We start from the raw sequence: 21,552 nt of genomic DNA, 5'->3' as shown, positions 1-21,552 counted from the left end.
TTACCAACTAAACAAACATGAATTTCAGTCCTTGATAGATCAATTGCCAGAACCTTACGTTGCTCTTGGCGATTTCAATGCGCACAGCCGCCTGTGGGGAGACTCTCGTATCGATGCGCGAGGTCGTCTCGTTGAACAATTCCTTTTTTCGTCCGGTGCGTGTCGGCTGAATAAGAAGACACCCACATATTATTCTATCGCAAACAGAACGTTTTCTTCAATTGACCTCAGCCTAGTTTCCCCCTGTATACTGCCTGAACTCGAATGGGAAGTTACCAACAATCCTCACGGGAGCGACCACTTCTCCATACTTCTAAGAACCCATAAAGAAAACGAATCGCTACCACAGGCTCCTAGGTGGAAGATCGATACAGTCGACAGGGAGAAGTTCCGAACTCTCACTAGTATCTCATGGAATGGCATGTCGTCTTTAGGAATTCATGCTGCTGTGCAGTATTTTGCAGCCTTCATTACAGATGCTGCTTCTAAATGCATATCAGAAGTAAATGGCTTGGCATGTAAACGGCGTGTCCCGTGGTGGAACGACGATTGTAGGATCGCTCGTAAGAAACAAAACAAAGCGTGGGGGTTGCTACGCGCTTTTCCCACTGCAGAGAATCTAGTCAACTTTAAAAAAGTCCCAAGGCAGAAGAACCCGCCTACAGGCCAGAAGAGAAAGCTGGCAGAAGTTTTTATCGAGTATTAATTCGTTTACAAATGAGGCCAAAGTCAGAAACAGGGTAAATAGAATTAGAGGGCGACAAACATATTCACTCCCTCTGGTAAATACACAGGGCGATACACTGCAAGATCAGGCAGACTCACTTGCGGAGCACTTTCAGAGCGTGTCAAGTTCAAACCGTTATTCGCAATCTTTTCTCAAATATAAACAAATAGAAGAACGTAAGCCATTAGCAAGAAAAAGTCGAGAGAATGAGCCCCACAACCGTCCTTTTAGTATTGCCGAATCGAGAGCTGCCTTGAGCGCATGCAAGAGCTCCGCACTAGGATGTGATAGAATCATGTATGAAATGGTCAAAAACTTACAGAATGATACACAAGTTACACTACTCACACTTTTCAACACCATCTGGAATGCAGGGTACCTTCCAACCGTATGAAAGGAAGCCATTGTGGTCCCTGTCTTGAAACCAGGCAAAGACCCTTCCTCAGTGGCAAGTTACCGCCCGATAGCCCTCAGAAGTTGCATGTGTAAGGCGTTTGAAAAAATGATAAATCGGTGACTCATTCATTTCCTTGAACAGAGCAAAATGCTTGATCCCTATCAGTGTGGCTTCAGAGAAGGGCGCTCCACAACTGATTATTTTCTACGTATTGAAGGAAATTTCCGGGACGCATCTATACGTAAGCAGCTCTTCTTATCGATATTTCTCGATATGGAAAAGGCGTATGAGACAACGTGGCGATCCGGGATCTTGCGAGACTTATCGGAAATGGGCATTCGTGGAAATATGTTACATACACTAGAAAGCTATTTGTCCAAACGTACCTTCCGCGTTAAAATCGGCAATCTATTGTCGCGACCTTTTCTACAGGAAACTGGTCTACATCAAGGAGGTGTGCTTAGCTGCACGCTCTTCATCGTGAAAATGAATACCCTTCGTGCTTCATTACCGCCAGCCATTTTTTATTCTGTTTACGTAGACGACACACAGATAGGTTTACAAACCTGCAACCTTACAGTATGTGAGAGGCAAGTACAACAGGGCTTGAACAAAGTGTCCAAATGGGCAGAAGAACACGGATTTAAAGTGAACCGCAACAAGAGTTCTTGCGTGCTTTTCAAGAGAAACAAAGGACTCATTTCAGATCCCAGTATCGAAATGTATGGCCAGCGAATTCCTGTGAACAAAGAAGACAAGTTCTTGGGCATCATGCTTGATTCTAAATTAACTTTTATTCCACACATAAAGAATCTCAACGTCAAATGCTTAAAAACAATGAACTTACTGAAAATGTTATGCCACACAACATGGGGCAGCGACAATAAATGTTTAATGAATGTTTACAAAGGCCTAATTCGATCACGGTTGGACTACGGTGCCGTGATCTATAATTCTGCAGCCCCGAGCGCGCTAAAGATGCTAGATCCGGTCCACCATCTAGGAATCCGACTGGCCACTGGAGCTTTCAGAACAAGTCCCATTGAAAGTTTATATGCAGAATCAAATGAATGGTCATTTCATCTGCAGAGAACATACATCAGCCAAACATATTTTCTGAAAGTCCACTCTAATCTGCAACATCCGTGTTTTAATACCATTAACGATATGACATATGCTACACTCTTTCATAATCGTCCCTCCGTAAGACAGCCTTTCTCACTGCGTGTGAGGGAGCTTAGTGATGAAACGCATGTCCCACTCCTCGAGCTCCGCCTAATGCATCGAGCCAAGCTGCTACCTCCTTGGGAGTGGCAGCTGATACAATGCGATATATTTTTCGTGCAAGTCACAAAGCACGCTTCAGAGATTGAAATCCAAATCCATTTCCGGGAACTACAGTACAAATACTCCTCCACGGAGTTCTACTCAGATGCATCGAAGTCACACGACGGGGTGTCCTATGCAGCCGTCGGTCCATCCTTCTCGGAATCCGATTTACTACATCCGGAAAATACTATCTTTACGCCTGAGGCCTACGCGCTATTGTCGGTTGTAAAGCATATAAAGAAGTCAAAGCTCCAGAAATCAGTTCTTTGTACGGACTCCCTTCGTGTTGTGAAGACCTTAATGTCATTCTGTAACCACAAAAATTCGGTAATTAATGAACTCTACACTTTCCTGTGCAAAGCATATATATCTAACCAACATGTGATTATATGCTGGGCGCCTGGACATAGGGGCTTCGAGGGTAACGTTCTAGCGGACCAGGTGGCCACATCAATTTCAATGCATGCAGTTAATCCTACTGCTTCGGTCTCTGTCACAGACCTGAAGCCTTTTTTAAGAAGAAAACTGCGAAACTACTGGCAACGCTTGTGGGACCTGGAAACAAATAATAAGCTGCATATAATAAAGCCACAATTAGGTTTCTGGCCTCCTGTAACGAAATCACGCCGGACAGATGTCCTATTCTGTCGTCTAAGAATAGGACACACATTTGGCACACATAACGTTTTACTCACGGGAAACTAACCTCCAGCCTGTGGTAGATGCGGGGAGAGGCTGATTGTCCTCCACGTCCTACTGGCGTGTCGGGAAGCCGAATCTGAAAGAAACATTTTCCTTTAGTATATCAGCAGCACATTCCCCTTCATCCTGTTATGTTACTTGGTCCAGAACCACTCTTTGACACCGACGCAGTCCTAGGTTTTTTGAAAGATGTTGTGTTGTATGTTATTAGCCCCACACGTTCGTAGCGCCTCCTCTCTTCAGAGGATGCCGCTGTGAGAATTATTTTGAATAGCACATGCCTCTAGTCCCTTGTGTTTCAAGGGCTCTGGCGAGGCACTAGTGCTCTAAGCAATTTAACATCTCGCATATTTTATATAATGCATCATTCTTTCTTAATGCATTTTAGTGATCATAGTACACGTCATTAATCATTGCCATAATTTTATTACGTGTACATTTTATGCAATTTACACCAACTTTTTTAGGCCTTTCTACAGCCACGTCACTATTAACTCACAGAACCCATCAGAGCACTGCATATTCATTACCACTAGCATGGCGCTCTTTCGTCGTGCCTGGCCCTTGCGTCACTAAACCTCAAACATCATCATCATCATGGAATTCCGTTACGATGGCGTAACGATTAGTGCATAAACAAGCTTTTGGAGAGACACGAGGACCAGGTAAAGCGGGATGTCCCTAGAGCATGGCAGTCACTGCGCAGATGGTGTGTGTGAGGTGGCAGCCGTCCAGTGTTGGTGCGCCAACTATGAAAACCGTTACACGTGCCAGGTTTGAATTTTACTAAAGCTGTTGTATGCCTCCAGGCAATCAAGGATGAATTGAACGCCGTCAGCGTGAAGTGGGGCGGAGGCCTATAGGTTGGGTATACGCGTGTCTTTGTCGAGGAGATTAAGGGTGACATTGGCTGGTCTTCTTTCGAGGCTGCAGAGAAGCAAGCGATAAGATTTCATTCGATGGGCGTCTAAGGCTGATGAACGAGGGCAGAGGTGGTTGTTAAGATATCTACATTCTAAGGCTGTAGAAACACGATGGAGTAGACGCCTCTAGTGTTCAGCGGAAGTTTAGTTTATTTCGCTCGTCTCATGGAGAAAGACAGGCAGCGAGGGCTCGGGTTAGGGAAGAGGTTGCCGCGCTGTGGCAGCCTCCCATGCTCTTTAAACAAACCCCGCAATTATACGGGACCCACGATGGAGGGATTGGAGTGTAAAATCCACACAACTGCAATGTGAGTGGTCTGCTTGCCGTGGCACGCCCAGGAGCAGAGCGCACTTTCGTGCATCGACGGCGCTGTGACCCGAAACTGGAAGTGCTGGCTGCGAAGGGTGGTGCGTTCGGAGATGCGGAAGAGAACGAGGTTCATTGTTGCTGGGCTGCGGAGGGCAGCAAGTGCAGTTTATTCGTCCGACAAACTTGCTTCGTGTAGTTGTCGAATACTTTCTATCAAGACTTTGCTACTAGGACAAAAATACGATTTGTTTTGTTGCATTTCTAAAAGCAGTTAACAAAAGCCCTGGGCAAATACCGGAAACAAATACACTTGTGTTTCCATTGTATTATCATTTTGCGATATGCAAACAATACCGGACAAAACTTTTCTTTGTTGCCGGAAAACCTAGTGTGGACGTGCAAGGTGGCGAATAAAAAACCGCTTCTTTAAGTGCTGGCTCCATCAGCACTGACGGTATGGCAATGATCTGGGAACGCCTTTGCCAATCGACCTTCTGCTTTAGGCAATATATGTAATCCATATTACTGGTTTATCGTCATCGAGAGTAGTTATTTTGATAAGCGGTGCATATATAGGCATCCTGATGGAGCCACAGCAAATTCTATGCCGATCAAGTGCTATGTATATATTGTATATATAGGCGTATCAAGACCGGCTTTTCAAAAGACGTATTAATTGAGGAAAACTCGAAGCAGCGCGTAGAAAACGACACCAATCGAAAACACACACAACTAGACGAGCGCTGCGCTGCCAAGTGGAAAAAAATTTCCTGAAAGATCAGACAGCTTTAATAGCATGCCAAAGAACAGCAACGAAAAGGTTGAAATGCGATTATTAGATAAGCACCTATACTTGTAGGCAGTACGCATGCGGTTTAAACCTTTTGGTTACTGGTGTTTTTTGACGTGCTATAAAAGCCGTGTGATCTTTCCATATCTTTTTTTTTCCACGTGCTAATAAACCGCTCATCGTGTTGTGGTAGTTTTCGATCACTGTCATCGTCTTCCTTGCACTGGTTCAAGTTTTACTCAAGATGATCCACCTCGCCAAAATTGGGCTGTTGCAACCATTCATTATGACAATGAACCAGTTTCATGGATTACAAAATGCGTAAAGCAGCATTTGGAGTGGATACAGGACGCAGGTAAAGCCGGGCATTAAATATTTATCTATTTATTTATTTAGTCATACTGTTAACCCTCACTTGAGGGTCGTTACCGGGAGGGTAAGTAATTGAATTGTACATCGAACAAACATTGAAGATCAATTTTAGGAGAACATTTGTAGTAGACAGAACATTTGTAGAAAAAACACACACAGCTACATGCAAGGAACAAATATAAGCTATACAGTGGGAGCGAAATACTTACCAAGGCTAACCTCAAAATCACTCATAGCATTTTTTTTGTACCACATCATTCGGTAATTCATACCACATTTTAATAGCGTCAGGAAAGAAAGAAAAGCGGAATAAGTCTGTTCGAGCTATTGGTTGCACGAATGTACTGCGTGTTGTTCGTGGTAACCTTTTGTGAAAGAGCGTCAGATAATCATCCTTGTTTATTTTCACATCTGCGTGTAGTATATGAAAAAGCAATTTCAATCGCTGCTTCTGCCTTCTTGATTCCAGTGGTTCCAAGTTACATATCTTTAACATTTCAGTTACCGAGTCACGTCGTCGATATGGAGAGCAGATAAAGCGAACTGACATTCTTTGAATTCGTTCTCGTTTATGGTTTAAAACCTTTTGATGGGGGCACCACACAGCACCAGCGTATTCTAGGCTCGGACGGATATATGTCTTGTGTGCAATCAACTTGACTTCTTTCGTCACCTGGCGTAATTTTCTTTGCAAGTAGCACAACTTCCTGTATGTTGATTGACAAATATTTTCAACATGAGGAGGCCAGTTCAATTTATCTGTTATGGTTATACACAAATATCTGAAGCTACATACTTTTACCAGTATATTATCAGCAATATTATATGTGAACGAGATCACTTCCTTTCTTTTTGTTATGTGTGTGTAAGTGGGTTTTTTAAATTAATTTTCATACCCCATTTTTGACACCATGAGCTTAGGTTTTTAAGGTACTGGTTGAGTTTAAATTGATCTTCCCTGCATGTTACCGGACAATAAGTTAGGCAATCATCTGCGAAAAGCTTAATTTTTACAGGTGATTGGACAACCGCTGAGATATCATCAATGTATAGCAGAAAAAGTAGTGGCCCTAGTACGGAACCCTGCGGCACGCCCGAATACACCTCACGATTTCCTGAAATAGTATCCGCCACTCTGACTGCTTGTTGGCGATCAGTTAAATGCGCTCCTATCCAATCGAGAACATCCTCACTAAGACCGACACTGCGAAGCTTGTAGAACAGTTTACGGTGTGAAACTTTCTGAAAAGCCTTCGCAAAATCTATGCATATAACATCGACTTGTACACAAGGATCTATAGCAACACAGAAATCATGAATCGTTTCGATCAACTGCGTTACAGTTGAAAGGCCACTGCGGAATCCATGCTGAAACGGACATAATAAGTCATTTTGTTCCAGAAATTGTCTGATGTATTTTGCCACTATAAGCTGAAATATTTTACAACATACCAATGTGAGAGACACAGGCCTATAATTGCTGAACATTGCTCTATTGTCGCCTTTGAAGATTGGGACCACAATTGCTCTACGCCAATGTTGAGGTAGCGAGTGGCATTTTAAATACTTAAATATAATTACTAGGTAATACGACAACCACTCCGCGAATCGGCGCAGAAATTCATTTGGTATACCGTCAGGCCCACATGACTTTTTCGTGTCCAGAAGGAGCAGCTGATCAAATATGCCTTCTTGGTTAATATTAATATTACCTGCTTGAAGTGGCAATGAAGGAGCCGATTCATATTCTTTGTTGTCATCCTGGCCCGTGGAGAACACTGACTGGATATATCGATTGAATCTGTCAGCGATATCAGGCTTTTCCGTAATTACTTCCGTTCCTTCTACAATCTGTTCAACTCCTTCATTCGTTTCCTTAAAAAACAGCCAGAACTTCGGTGGAGAGCTCTTCAGAAAGTTAGTGAGGGTGTTATTAAAAAACTTTTTTTTTTGAGTGCGCCATCTCTTCCTTCAAGTTTTCTTTTGCACGCGATATTTCCATCGGGAACCTGTTATTTTTGCGCAGTCTTTTTATTCTGCGCTTCATCTGAATTATTTTTCGGCACGTAGTTATCTAAACAGTGCTGCACAATTTTCTTAAAACGTTTCCGAAGCTGTTCAACCGACTCAAGCCTTGATATCACCTCAAGTTCGCTAAGCGACGTTTCTAAAAAGTCAATGATAGTCGTATCATCAGCACGACCGTAGTCTTTAAGATGTGCATGAGCGTGACGCTTTGCTCGAATGCTGATGTCACAGAACACGTCAACCACAACCATTCTGTGGTCCGATATACCGTCCTCCACTGATACGGCGTAATCGTCCACTTTACTTGATATGAAAACCAAGTCTAACATTGACTGTGACGTAGGGGTGATTCTTGTGCAGTCTTTTACAATTTGTGTGAGATGATGAGAAAACATTAGCTCTAATAGCCTATCAGCGCTACGGGTTTCTACATGAGCAGTTGAAAAGCTTTCCCAGTTAATATGCGGTAAGTTGAGGTCTCCAGCCATTATTAGTCTTGTGTTTCCAGTTACATGATCACACAAAAAACATATTTAAGTCCTCTAGAAACTCGGGCGGAGTGCTGGGCGGTCTGTAGACGGCCCCAATAAGATACGTAATGTTGGCGTAATTCACTTTGCACCACACTGTTTCTGGTAAATGGCAATCCACTTTTATTGCCACCATTGTGCTTTTAGTTATCACCGCCACGCCACCACCTCGAGTGTCCCTATCCCATCGAAAAATCTTGTATCCCGGCGGCACAATGCAGTTATCCGTTATGACACTATTCAGCCATGTCTCTGTTATGACCATAATGTGGGGACTGTATGTAATAAGTAAGTATTCTAAATCTTTTACTTTGTTTACAATGCTTCGCGAATTTATTGAAAGAAATTTGAGCTATGATCGCGCCGGCAGAGGTGGGCTCCCGCCCCCGCTATCCACCGCTCCAGGCATACGCGATCCGCGATGAGCGGAAGTTTCAGAGCCGTCGTGACGTTTTGGTTCACCTTGTCTATGCTTGTACTGACAACGAATGTTCCGTTTTCGATCCTATTCGTAGAGCTCACCGTTTACTTTAAGCTTATCATGAATCAGCTTCACTATTGCGCCATTTGCTTTTTCTGCTTCGCCACAACTTCTTGCTGACATCGACGGTTTCCTTCGCGTATATATATATATATATATATATATATATATATATATATATATATATATCAGTCATACCATGAGAAACCAGAATAGGATACGGTACACTTTAGTGCTCTTATGTAGCGAGTCATTCAGCGGGCACAACGGGTACTTCCATCTTCTTCTCGATGGTGACTACCATCTTGCAGGTTTGGCGCCCCTATTGCAGGGCACCACTGATCGTGGCTTGTGCTCAATATACATAAATTAAAAACCGTAAATCTATGGAAATGCAGGTGAATGAAGATCACTTGACCAGGTTATATATGACACCGTAATGCGACACCACGCCTTTATCTTCATGCACAAATCTTTGAAGGAGGAATGCGTAATGTGTCTATGGGAGCTGCACGCAGGGCAGTTCAGCCAGCACGCGAATAATGGGAAGTACATGGAGTTGCTCAAACTTCGTCCGCATCACTTTGTACGGATTCGTTACATTGCAAAGTGGTAATTATAAATAATAAATAAATTTTAAACAATCAAATAAAAGATAACAAAATTGACGGAGAGCAAAATTAGAACAGAACACTTGTAGCACCGAATCCCGATCTCGAAACCTTTACGCCATGGACACCAAGACAAGCTGAACCACTGTACTTAGCAGCGATTTTGCGTGCTTGTTGACTTTTATTACCATCGCCTATAAATATGTATACCTTGCTCAGAAATTTATGCCCAAATGAGGCGCATAATTAAGCGCCCTATGCAAACTCACAAGAACAATTGAAACTCCAAGTGCGAAGATGAAACAAATTCAAGACAAATACAGGAACAACACATCATTCCTATGATGGCTGAACGAACATAGCACCAGGGCTCCGTCCAGTATTTGTTATAGGAATCTCTATGGTCGGAACATTTAAAACGATGGCACGTTTGTAGATTGTTACAAGGTAAGTATATATATTGTAGACCAGAGACGCCGTGAAGTCAAGTATTTATTCGGACAGCAACATGAACAAAACAGCAACGGTTCAGAGGCTTCGCCTTATAAAGGGACCATGGGTGAAGCCGAGGCATGCGATTGGCTAACGATACAATAGCACATGTGAACTATGACCGCGTGCATCAGATACGTGGCGCACAGTGACAAGAGAATACGCTTGATAAACGTTGCACAGATACAACATTTCCCCTCCAACAAGATCAGAATCTGTCATACGTCAGACGATCCGGCTTCCACTTATCACGAGCGCTGCGCCTGGGTAGCACAGGTGAACCGGCATCGTTCTGTTCTGACGTTGATGCACTTTGGGCTCCACGTGAGAGTGGGCAACCATCACTCCGATCCAACACTGACCGGTTTGAGGCTGGTGCAAGGACACTTTCACTTTCAAGCAGTTCACTTGCATGTGGCAGAGGTACATCATTTTCTTTCACAACACTACCAGGCTTTACACAAGAATGTCGCAAATGGTCCGCGTGCACAAACCGCACCGCGTCTGTCCGTCCACAACCACAAGGTATGTCATTGCCGATTTCACATCCACAATTTTGCCTGGACGCCATTTCACCTGTTCCCCACGTACTGAACGCACAAACACTATCCCCAACAGAAAATGCTCTGGGTGAACTTCTCCTGTTGTTTGCGGTACGTACATTACTCTCAGATTTGGCATTTATTGCATCCTGCAGATCTGGTTTCAATAACGACAACCTTGTGCGCAACTTCCTCCTCACAAAGAGTTCAGCTGGTGTTTGGCCGGTGAATGTATGCGGCGTTGTTCTATAAGCGAACAGAAAATTGTGCTGCAGTGACCTGGAACTTTTATTCCTCTGGTCTTCCAGCAATTGCTTCAACAGCAATTGCTTCAACAGCGACTGCTTTACTGTTTGAACCGCACGTTCGGCCGAACCGTTGGACTGAGGATGATATGGCGGAGTAAGCGTGTGCTTAACCCCGTTTGACAATAGGAAGTCCTTAAACTCTTTTGCACGAAGCTGCGGCCCGTTATCAGTGACTACCTCTTTCGGTAGGCCATGAGTTGCGAACAACGAGCGCACTGTTTCGATCGTGCATTGCGCGGTCGTTGATGTCATGACTTTTATTTCCAACCATTTGGAATAGGAATCTACAGCTAAAAGGAACATCTTTTTTTCTTTTTCAGCAAAGTCTAGATGTATCCTCTCCCGATTGTTTGTGCACCACTTCCAAGATGAAAGCGGCGCTCGTGGCACCACAGATTTTGTGCTTTGACAGATTTCACACTGCTTTGCAGTTTTTTCCAAGCAGTAGTCTATCTTTGGCCACCAAACCATTGACCTTGCAAGAGCTTTCACCTTTGTAATGCCAATGTGTTGCTCATGCAACAAATACATAGCTTCACTTTGAAGCGAATATGGTATCACGACTCTGTTGTTCCACACCACACAACCACAATCCACTGAAAGTTCAAACCGTCTCACGAAGAAAGGCTGATAATGAGCGTCCACAGCACGCGGCTATCCGCGCCATACCATTTCATGAACAGCATTGAGAACTGGATCTTTCACAGTTTCACGCTCGATATCTTTCGCAGTTATGGGGAGTTTATTGACAGGCGAAAAATAAAAGATTTCTTCTGCCTCGTCACTGGCTTCCGGCCGTGGAAGGCGTGATAAACCATCTGCATTGGCTATCTTTGTTCCTGGTCTGTGCAAAATACGAAAGTTTAGGTTTGCAAGGAAAATTCCCCAACGGTGCACACGAGCTGCAGCTACTGCATTTGTGTGGTGCTTAGCTTCAAATACGACTGTTAGCGACTGGTGATCACTGATTACACTGAAAGTACGCCCGCACAGATATTTATGAAATTTCTTCACTCCAAAAACAACTGCCAGCGCTTCTTTTTCCACTTGCGCGTAGTTACGCTCAGCAGGCGTCATCGTCCGCGATGCAAACGCGATCGGTCGCTCTACGCCCTCAACCTCGTGCGACAGCACTGCGCCTAAGCCGTAAGCAGAAGCGTCACATGTCAGCTGTATTTCCTTCCTTAGATCATACAGTTCCAAGACCATGTCTTCACTGATCAAATTCTTACAGCGACTGAAAGATGCGTCACACTGGCTCGACCATTTCCATGTGCTGCCCTTGCGCAACAGTTGGTGGACAGGTTCTAGCATATTTGCTAGGTCAGGCAAAAATTTGGCGTAGGAGCTTACTAGGCCCAAAAATGCCTTTAGCTGAGTCACATTACTTGGTTTTGGCGCTTCTCGAATCGCCTTTACTTTTTCCGCTGCTGGGTGTACGCCATACTTGTCTAGCTCGTGCCCCAAGTAACAAACATTTTCTTGGAAAATTTTGCATTTCCCGGCGTTTACACGAATGCCGTGCTTACTAAGCGCTTGTAGCACTTGCTGGCAACGGTGATAGCACTCTGTCTGGTTTTTACCTGCTAATAACACATCGTCCAGGTAACAGGCTGTCTCAGGTATGTTTTGTAAGACCTGGTCCATCACGGCCTGAAACATTGCGGGTGCGCTTGCCACTCCATACGGCAATCGCCGGAACCTGAAAAGTCCCATGTGCGTATTCACCGTGAGCAGTTGCTGTGCCTGCTCATTCAACTCAAGCTGTAGGTAAGCCTTCGACAAATCTAGTAAGGTGAACACGGTCCCTCCAACCAGTGACGCGAATATGTCCTCTGGCAGAGGCAGTGGATAGTGGTCAAGTTCAATATCCCGATTGACCGTGACTCTGTAATCCCCACATATCCTAATTTCTTTTCCCGTTTTCTTTGGCACGATAACTAGCGGTGTAGCCCAATGAATGTGCCTGACTCTGTACACCACACCAGCTTTCTCAAGGTCACGCAATTCATTCTCCACTTGTTCGCGCAAAGCATATGGTACTGCTCTCGCCTTACAAAAAGTTGGATGCGCATTGGTTTTCATTCGTATACTACCAGTGAATCCTTTGATAGAACCATAGCCTGGCTCAAACACATCACCGTACAACTGTTTCAACTTCTTTTCAGCTTCCGCTGCTACCTTCTGCCTTCCCTCCTGTACGTTATCCACGTCACGTTGCAACTGCTGAACAGCATTTTGCAAGTCAACTTTCAGTGTAGTCATCCAATCGCGACCTAAAAGCGTCGGCATGCGGGCTTCATTTTCTTGCTTTGCAACCATCAGAGGCAGATTGTAGCTTCGGTTCTGATAATATACATTGACGTTTGCTACCCCTTTCACTTTGAGTGCAGTGCCATTATACACTCCTAGACGCACGTAGTCTTTGGAGCATGGGTAGTTAGGAAAATTTTCATCAAAGAGATCTCTTTCAGACATTATGGTCACAGCTGCTCCCGTGTCTAGTTCCATCAGAATTTCCTTGCCGTTTACTTTTACTTTAAGCACAATAGGCGGAGAGCTATGAACTTGGTTAGTCGTACTAACAGTAAGCAAGTCTGTTGACAGCAAGGTCTCCTCAAGTTTGTGCACGACCTTTGTTTTGCACATTTTCGCTACATGCCCTGGCTTCGAGCATTTGAAGCAAGTACTTTTGAGAAAAGGACAACTCACTGGCGCATGCAGTCCGCCGCATCTGTGACAGGCGCGAACAATGCCTTTCCCACGTTGCTTCCTTGGACCGTTTTGGGGGGCACGCTGCTCGTTGCTAGCGGTCTTCGTCGCGTGTCGCCTACCTTGCGTGGTGGGCTCCCGATGCCAGTAAACGTCCGCAGGAACGGTGGTTGAACCGTCCGGTAGCATTTCTCGGGTGTCTTTCTGGGCTGTTTCCAAGGCGGTGGCAATTTTGCATACTCGCTCCCAGGTAACTTCGTCGTCTGACAAGGCAAGAAGACGGCATCGAATTGAATCCGTCCCCATTCCAGCAATCAGTCGATCCCGGAGTGCTTCTTCCAAAAAGCTTCCAAACGAGCACGTTGCAGCCAATCTTTTCAGCTCGACGATGAACTGTTTTAGGCTTTCGTCCGGCTCTTGCTTCCGCTGGTAAAAGTGATACCGTTCGGTAACCACTGACCGTTTTGGAGCATAGTGCTTTCGGAGAGTTTCTGTAGCTTCTTCGTACTTGGGTTCCGTTGGTTTCTTCGGGAGCAGCACACTACGCAGAGTCACGTAAGCCTTTTCACCCAGGATTGTTAAGAAAACTTGCAACTTCTTACTTGCGTCTATTCCATTGGCGGTTGCATACAGGTCGAACCTTTCCAGGTAGACTTTGATATTGCCAGAGTCTGGGCAGAACTCGGCCAAAGATCCCAGGGTGGTGGTCATCACTGATGTCCTCGCTTGCCGTGGCGTCGTTGCCGTTTCCTCAGGCTTGGTCATTGCCTCCGCCCGAACGATCCCATCCTCATCGCCATGTAGACCAGAGACGCCGTGAAGTCAAGTATTCATTCGGACAGCAACATGAAAAAAACAGACAGCAACGATTCAGAGGCTTCGCCTTATAAAGGGAGCATGGGTGAAGCCGAGGCATGCGATTGGCTAACGATACAATAGCACATGTGAACTATGACCGCGTGCATGAGATACGCGGCGCACAGTGACAAGAGAATACGCTTGATAAACGTTGCACAGATACAACATATATATATATATATATATATATATATATATATATATATATATATATATATATATATATGTATATATATATATATATATATATATATATATATATATATATATATATATATACATACATATATATACATATATATACATATATATATATATATATATATATATATATATATATATATAGACACTTCGTGGTTCGCTTTGATTTATTCGCCCATCAGATTCGGTTACATGATAAAGCTTTCTGTTCGGTGACCGGAGCTGTTTGGTAAATGACATAAGACAACGGCGAAATTCTAATTACAATCTGTCTGAATATACTTGGCCCATAAAAAATCTAGGCCCTACGTACACAGAGACATTTTCTTAGGATTCCTCTCTCCTTGAATCCACTGGCCGCGTGTCTCCATCTTATGTCTTTCCATCTCCATAGCCGAGCGCGTTATCCAGTATTCAGTGCGCCGTCATTATAACAGGCGACAGTAACGAATATCTTCGGAACTTGATGGATGGATAGGTGCATGTTATGAACGTCCCCCTTGGAAGAGGGCGGTGGGTTGTGGAGTGCAGCTCTTTCCAGCTGCCCCCTCCCCACGTTGCACGCATTCCACGTGCTTTGTTGACACTCCCTGCCCGGTCACGTCATGAGCCTGCGTTTCATTGTCACGACCATTCTCGTTCTCGACAGCGACCCTGTTCAGCTTTTCCTCGGCTGCTTGAAGTCTATTCCACCGTCACCCGTGCATCGCGCTCCATATTTACAACATATTGAGCTCTAATTTCCAGTTCGAATATAAGCTGCTTTAGTGATGGTAACCTCATTCAAATAGCAGTTACCATCACGAAGCCCGTGTCGGGCACAACAATAAAACAAATTCACGATTATAACAGCAAATTACGATGAGGTGCTACGATGAGTGCCAAGTGCTACTACCTTCATTTAATGGCCGATCCGTAAACGACAACTGGGTACTCTACAGGCAAAAATAACTGCGTTAGTAGACCGCTATGTCCCGATGGCCTCCATAACTAGCAACAAATCCAGCTTTCTTGGTCTCTTCGTCTCAACAAGTATCTTCGCAAACTAAGGAATTCTAAGAAGATTTCGTATAACAGGACTTAACGCGGGCGCACAGCTGAGGCTTGGCAGATATACAAAGACTGTTTAAAGAATTGCTGCTCAGCGATACCTTCCGCAAAAGATAAATACTACTCGCAACACCTACCATCGCTGCCAACGTCTAATCCCAAAAAATTTGGCCAACTATATCCCTGACAAGGAATACTAACGGCGTAACTTTACACGGAACAAAATATCCCTATTTCTAGCGGCAATTGCCCCACCGTGTTCAACACGTCTTTTTTCATCTGTTTTCACTCAGGAGGACTTTCGCAATGTTCCAACGTTTCCCGAACATGATGCCGCATACTTGGAACCAATTGCTGTCACTTTCTAAGGCGTCAAATTACTCATTAGTAACCTCAAAATATTCATTTCAGCTGGTACTGACAACTATAACTCCAAGATATTAAAGAACACCGTCGCTGCCTGAAGAAAGATCTTATGCCATATTTTTCAACAATCCCTAGCATCTGGAAAGTTACCCACCACTTGGTTAAAAGGAAAAATAATACCAATTGACAAATCTGGAGATGTTCACTCGCCTGACATCATTTTCATATCACCCTAATAGCACTGTGCTTTCCTACGCTTCATCATTCAAGTAGCTTGGTGTTCTTCTTACAGAGAATATTTCATATGTCCCACAAATCACTTCGACATGTGGCAAAGCAACACTTTCTCTTGGCTATCTACGACGCAACCTGCGAAATGCCCCGACAAACATTCGAAAACTCGCTATCGAAACATTCATTGTGCCACAGTTGCGCGCCTACTGAATTTGGTCCTCTCATCGAAATTACTGAATCAATATGACAGAAAGCATAGAAAATAGAGCATCCCTGTTCATATCGCGTAACTACAATATAAACTCATACATTGCACAAATTAAACTAGACCTTCTGCTGCAGCCATAAGGCAGCCGCCGCAACATCGCTCTTCTGTGCTTATTGCACAAATATATTTTCCCTAATAAACGAACCCGGTTACAAGTTCAAATACCACACTTCTTTTCACGCAGATTATATAATCAGTTCAATTTAGTAGGTAGTGGCAGAACGTACATGTTTGTCCTGATCTCAGCACGGACGAAAATAACAAAATAGGCGTCATTATCAGGAAGGCCTTCAAACAGGCACTGGGCATACCTGTCACAGCCTCGAATGAACGATTGGAAGCACTTGAGTTGCACAGTATCCTAGACGAGCTGATCAAAGCTAAGAGGACGCTAACTGGAAAGACTCTGCAATAGCCAGACAGAGCGGCACATCTTGCAATTCCAAAACATTAATAACGAATCCCGATCCGCAGCCAAATCGGACATCCACGATGCACGATGTCGATATGCAAACAGCAGACGTGGCCCTGTCGAAAGTTTTGGCTGACAGTCCATCATGTACTGGAATTCGAAGCCACGGTCACTCTGGAGCAGCCTGCCCCCCATTGTGGACACATCTATCATGCTGTACGCTCTCCCGCGCCATTTCTCGCAGAAAGCGCACAAGTTTACTGAATGTGTTCTCTCGTTTGGAGGCCTTTTCACACACTTCTCATATTCTTCAGTGGTGTTGTGCATAGCCTGCGACTATGTAGGTGAGCCGACATGGCTGGTGGATTGTTCTTCGCGGGGTTCTCGCGACTTATGCGGTAGCTTGCGCAATCAAGTTTCGGAGACGCGTTGAAGCGTTCGCTCGCCGCTGCTGCTGCCGTTCTTCATCGTACCAGCGTTGTGACAGCGAGTTTCCGTGGTCATAGAGGGAAATCTGATAAAGTTTCCCTGTGCACCCGTGACAGCGCGCTCGCTAACTTAATTAATAGGTGATTCTTCACTGATAGTTTTTCGGCTGGTAAATCTTGTTTCGTGCAGTTGTTTAGTATTTTACTACCGCTATCAGTGCTTCACCGTTCTGGCGAAAATGCGACTTTTCATTGCTTTTGCTAAAACAATTGAATAAAAGGCATACACTTCCCACAAAGTTCCTTCCAGTGGTTTTCGAGGAGGTTAAGATTTCGCAATATGCTGAAAATAATAACGAAGAAGTTCCTAATAATAGTCTGTACAGCTAATGAGGACCTCTAATGAGGCAAATACGTACCGCTGCTTGACGCAATGATTTCACTAGCGCTCATAAGCCATCACCATCGATAAAAAACACTTTCAGTGGCCTTCCACATAATGAGGAACGATAAACAGTGAAGCTGTATTGCGAAGACTATGTCGACAACTGTATTGTTTTATATGATATATTGCTATAATAATTGAATTCAGAAACACACGTTACAGCGTGGTTGTTATTGTCTTTATTTTGTCTTCCTCGTTACCACACCATTGGTTGTACTTTTATGCTAGAATCGTTCTTGCCAAAATTCGATCCATACGCGATCGGTGACGTATGGTCGGCACATTGGCGTACCTTCCAAGCCAAATTCCAAACCGTTCCACTCAGAGGAGGGAAGAGAAAAGTAGAAGGCAGGGAGGTTAACCAGAATAACGTCCGGTTGTCTACCCTACACCGGGGGAATGGAAGAGGGGAAAACAAAGATCACAGGGAGAGAGAGCAAGAAAGGAAAGAAGGAAAATGCGGCGAGTTCGCTGACGCGTGTGGTCTTACAGAAATTGCACAAAAAGTCACAGATGGTCGCACAAACCCGTCGTCCTTAAGAAACACAAAAGCGCCTTCACCGCTTTATGGGCCGACGGGCGATGGGGGCGGTGTTCCAGCAGCACTTGCACAGAAAGCGGCCGATTGTCCAGTTTTTGAAAAGCTTTCGCAAGTTCTTGTCTCTCAGGGGTGTATCGCGGACAATGGCACAGCAGGTGGTCGATGTTTTCTTCCGTGCCACAGACCTCGCATGCTCCACTGTCAGTCACTCCGATTAATGTAGAGTATGCCTTTGTGAAGGCAACTCCTAACCAAAGGCGACAGAGAAGCGTAGCTTCACGTCGAGGAAGTCCGAGTGGAGGTCGGATTTGCAGGGAGGGATTTAGTCGATGCAGTCGCGTAAGTCGTAAGTTTGCCGAGTTCCACTCGGTCAGTGTGAGACTGCGTGCCAGGTGTCTAAGCTGGCTAGCAGCGTCAGTGCTCGAAAGCGGAATTGGAACGCTGTGTTCTTCTTGATGTGCTGTGCGAGCAGCGTTATCGGCAGAGTCATTGCCACTGATGCCACAATGACCAGGTACCCATTGAAAAACGACCTCGTGACCTTTTTTTTTGGACATCATGGTAAAGTTTCACGACTTAGTATGTCAATTGGTCATGACATCCGTGTCGGAGAACTGACTGCGTGCACTGTAATGCCGGTTTTGAATCGCAGAACACAGCCCATTTTCTAGGTCTTTCGGAATCAATGAATTCCCGTGCTCGACGCAGGGCCGTTAGTTCTGCCGCCGTTGAGGTCGTGACATGCGATTTCTTGAACCGCACTGTCATTCCTCGCGTTGGTATAACCACGGCACCAGGAGAACTGCACGACGTAGTCGATCCATCGGTATAGATGTGCACGTGGTTGCTGTACTTTTCATGCAGAAGAAGTAAGCTCAGCTGTTTTAGAGCAGGGGCCGGTAGATCTGTCTTATTCTGTAGTCCCGGAATCATGATATGTACTTGTGGACGGCTCAAACACCACGGAGGAAACGCTGGCATGGCCGCAGGTGCGTACCCTGAAGTAAACGACGCACGATGTGCACTGACAATGCCACTAAATGTCGGGCAGGGCCTTGCAGCAGTGAGGCTCGCCAAGTGATGGGAAGGGGTCCTAGCATAATGCCTGAGATGCATACGCATTGTCTCAACGGTAATGTGCGTCGTGATTGGGTAATCCTGCGCGAGGGCCATGGTTTCAGCCGTTGATGCACTGCGTGGTAAGCCGAGACATATCTTAAGGGCATGGGCTTGAATACTCTGACTCCGCACGTCAATTACGTTAAAAAGCGGCTGACTGCTAGCTGTCACCTGTTCAGGTTCCTTGCAGGAAAAAGTTGGGGAGTATCTATACACGCTGTGTTACAGCTGTACATGGCCTTGTTCGTTGGATTCCTGCGATACAGCCTGCCTGCAATATCCAACACCTGCAAGACTAACCTGCGTTCCAATCGGAAGGACACAATCCATTTGCTGCCTAGGCACGCTATGTCGACATTAAATTCTCCCATTGCCACGATCGACCTTGTTTTCGATGAATCAGATGCAATAAAAGGCTTACATTCGAAAGGTTTCATTGTGTCCTTCGGAGGTAGCCGCATGGGCGCAGACCATCCACACGACGGTCCCATCTGCCGTCGGCGCGGCACATACTCGATGGTCCCGGATGCGGCTTCTCGTTGTCGCTCTTTGAGGGCACGTTCTTCTTCCTCAGAGCGAACAGCGCACGGCCTGCCCATAGCAAGACCAAAGGGCAGCTGCTCACAATGTCGCTAGGGCGATGCTCGCTTGCCCAAGTGCGCGCGCCCTTTCCCAGCCTTTCCCGCGGCCAACAAGTGAGCGAAATAACAATCGACAATTCGTCACCTCCCCCACCTCCTTGTCACTTTTGCCCAATCCTTTGCCCGAGCGCTTATACACGCATGATGGAGCGAAGCCCAACGATTGGTGGGTAGACTATGGCATTTTATTATTCTTTTCAGCTCCTCCAATGGTAAGCGAAGGAGCGCCGCCGGCGCGCAAGTGCTTTGACGAGCGGCGGTCGCGGCGCGAATGTCCAGTCTTAATAAAACGTCCAGTGTGACAGGACATGGTACCCTATAACCAAGTCGCTATAATTGCCCAAGTCACTCCCTCATGTGTACCAATTGAGCTTATGGACAACTGCCTGCCTTAGATATGTTTTTGTCTACAAAGATTGAATGGCCCAAAAACTGTAAGCAAAACGCTACAACCCCCCATACCCCTCCCCCCGCAAAAAGAAGAAAGAAAAACAGAGTAAAATGATCGCTGAAAGAAGTGATCCTCATTGAGAATTAAGACGAACCGGTTTTCAGTTCCATGCAGCCACATGTTACAATGGGGTACGATATGCGTACCCTTCACTCCGCATCGTTACTATACAAGCTCGTCTGAGGTAAACAGAAAGCCTGTAATCTTAGAAGAAATTCCGGATGTTTTATAATAAGGTAAATCCCCTGTAGAATGGCACTAATTCACTTATTATGCGGGATTCGCCGAAGAGGCGGACGGTACATACACTGAAAATCAAACTGGATAATTGACTAACATTCGATAATCACCTTTCCAACTAATCACTTTAGAGGACCTATTGCAATACACGAAGTGAAACGATTGATTTCACAGGACACGTACACTTGGACCAAATTCTTAAGCTAGCGCAGGTTTTGAGATACACGCTGTCACACTTACAGTATATATGCACTGCTGTTCCGCTGACCAATGTAACAGAACGCATTTTTATGCGTTGAAGGAAACATTTACAGGAACACCAATAGATTTCGTAGCCAACATTGTCAACACATATCTGTATATTAGTGTCACCCTCAGAAATCGGTTGAAGTGGCTATGAGGCTCAAAGTTATCCGCTACATGCTGTCAATTGAAAAAGTGCCGTACTATATAATTCGTTCAAAAGTTCATCAGAAATCGTTAATTCTTGAAATATTTATTTTGATTTCTCGTGCGAGTAATGTCCGCCTCTGAGAAATTGAGCTCAAGAAGTAGTATTGTGCCACAAGCCACAATTGAGTTTTAAAATTTCTGGTAATGATTAAAAATAATGGCCCGCTATGTACCAGGTATGACAGCTTTCACGCCGGCATGGAACTATTAATACGCGTTTCTAGTGCAGAGTGCAACATCGGCTATAGCTGAGTTCAAGGCGCCAAGAGGAGCCGCCGTACAGAACCGCCGACCTGCAACTGACCTTACCACGAGGTCGACTGCAGAGCGTGCAGGATCAACTTCCATCCGCGGCGGCCACATTTCATTGGGCGAGAAGTGCAAAAACGTCCATGTGCTGCGAATTGGGTACACATTACAGAGCAGCAAGTGGTCAAAATGAATCCCAACTCCCCCACCAATGCGTTCCTCATAATCATATCGTGCTTACGGCACGAAAAACTCAAGACAGGCATCTCTTTTAGTTACTAGTTCACCTAAAGTTGTGTTATGTTCAGCACGCGAGATTTCGCACATCCAGATTTATGACTT

The 21,552-nt window shown here is 45.0% G+C and overlaps 1 protein-coding gene across 1 annotated transcript in view; it reads right to left on the bottom strand.

Annotated features, from left to right (window-relative positions):
- Positions 1-14,077, bottom strand: part of LOC126520357 (uncharacterized) — an 87,495-nt gene extending 73,418 nt beyond the window's left edge. The window contains exon 1 of the mRNA XM_072284582.1: positions 13,377-14,077. Within this exon, the coding sequence (XP_072140683.1) occupies positions 13,377-14,019 (643 nt within the window). The 5' untranslated portion in view covers positions 14,020-14,077. The remainder of the gene's footprint in view (positions 1-13,376) is intronic.
- Positions 14,078-21,552: the final 7,475 nt, after the last annotated feature.

This window comes from Dermacentor andersoni, chromosome 9 (genome assembly GCF_023375885.2).
Source record: "Dermacentor andersoni chromosome 9, qqDerAnde1_hic_scaffold, whole genome shotgun sequence".
NCBI lineage: Eukaryota > Metazoa > Arthropoda > Arachnida > Ixodida > Ixodidae > Dermacentor > Dermacentor andersoni.
The sequence above is the reverse complement of the archived record's forward strand: the minus strand, read 5'-3'. Positions and strand labels throughout refer to the sequence as shown.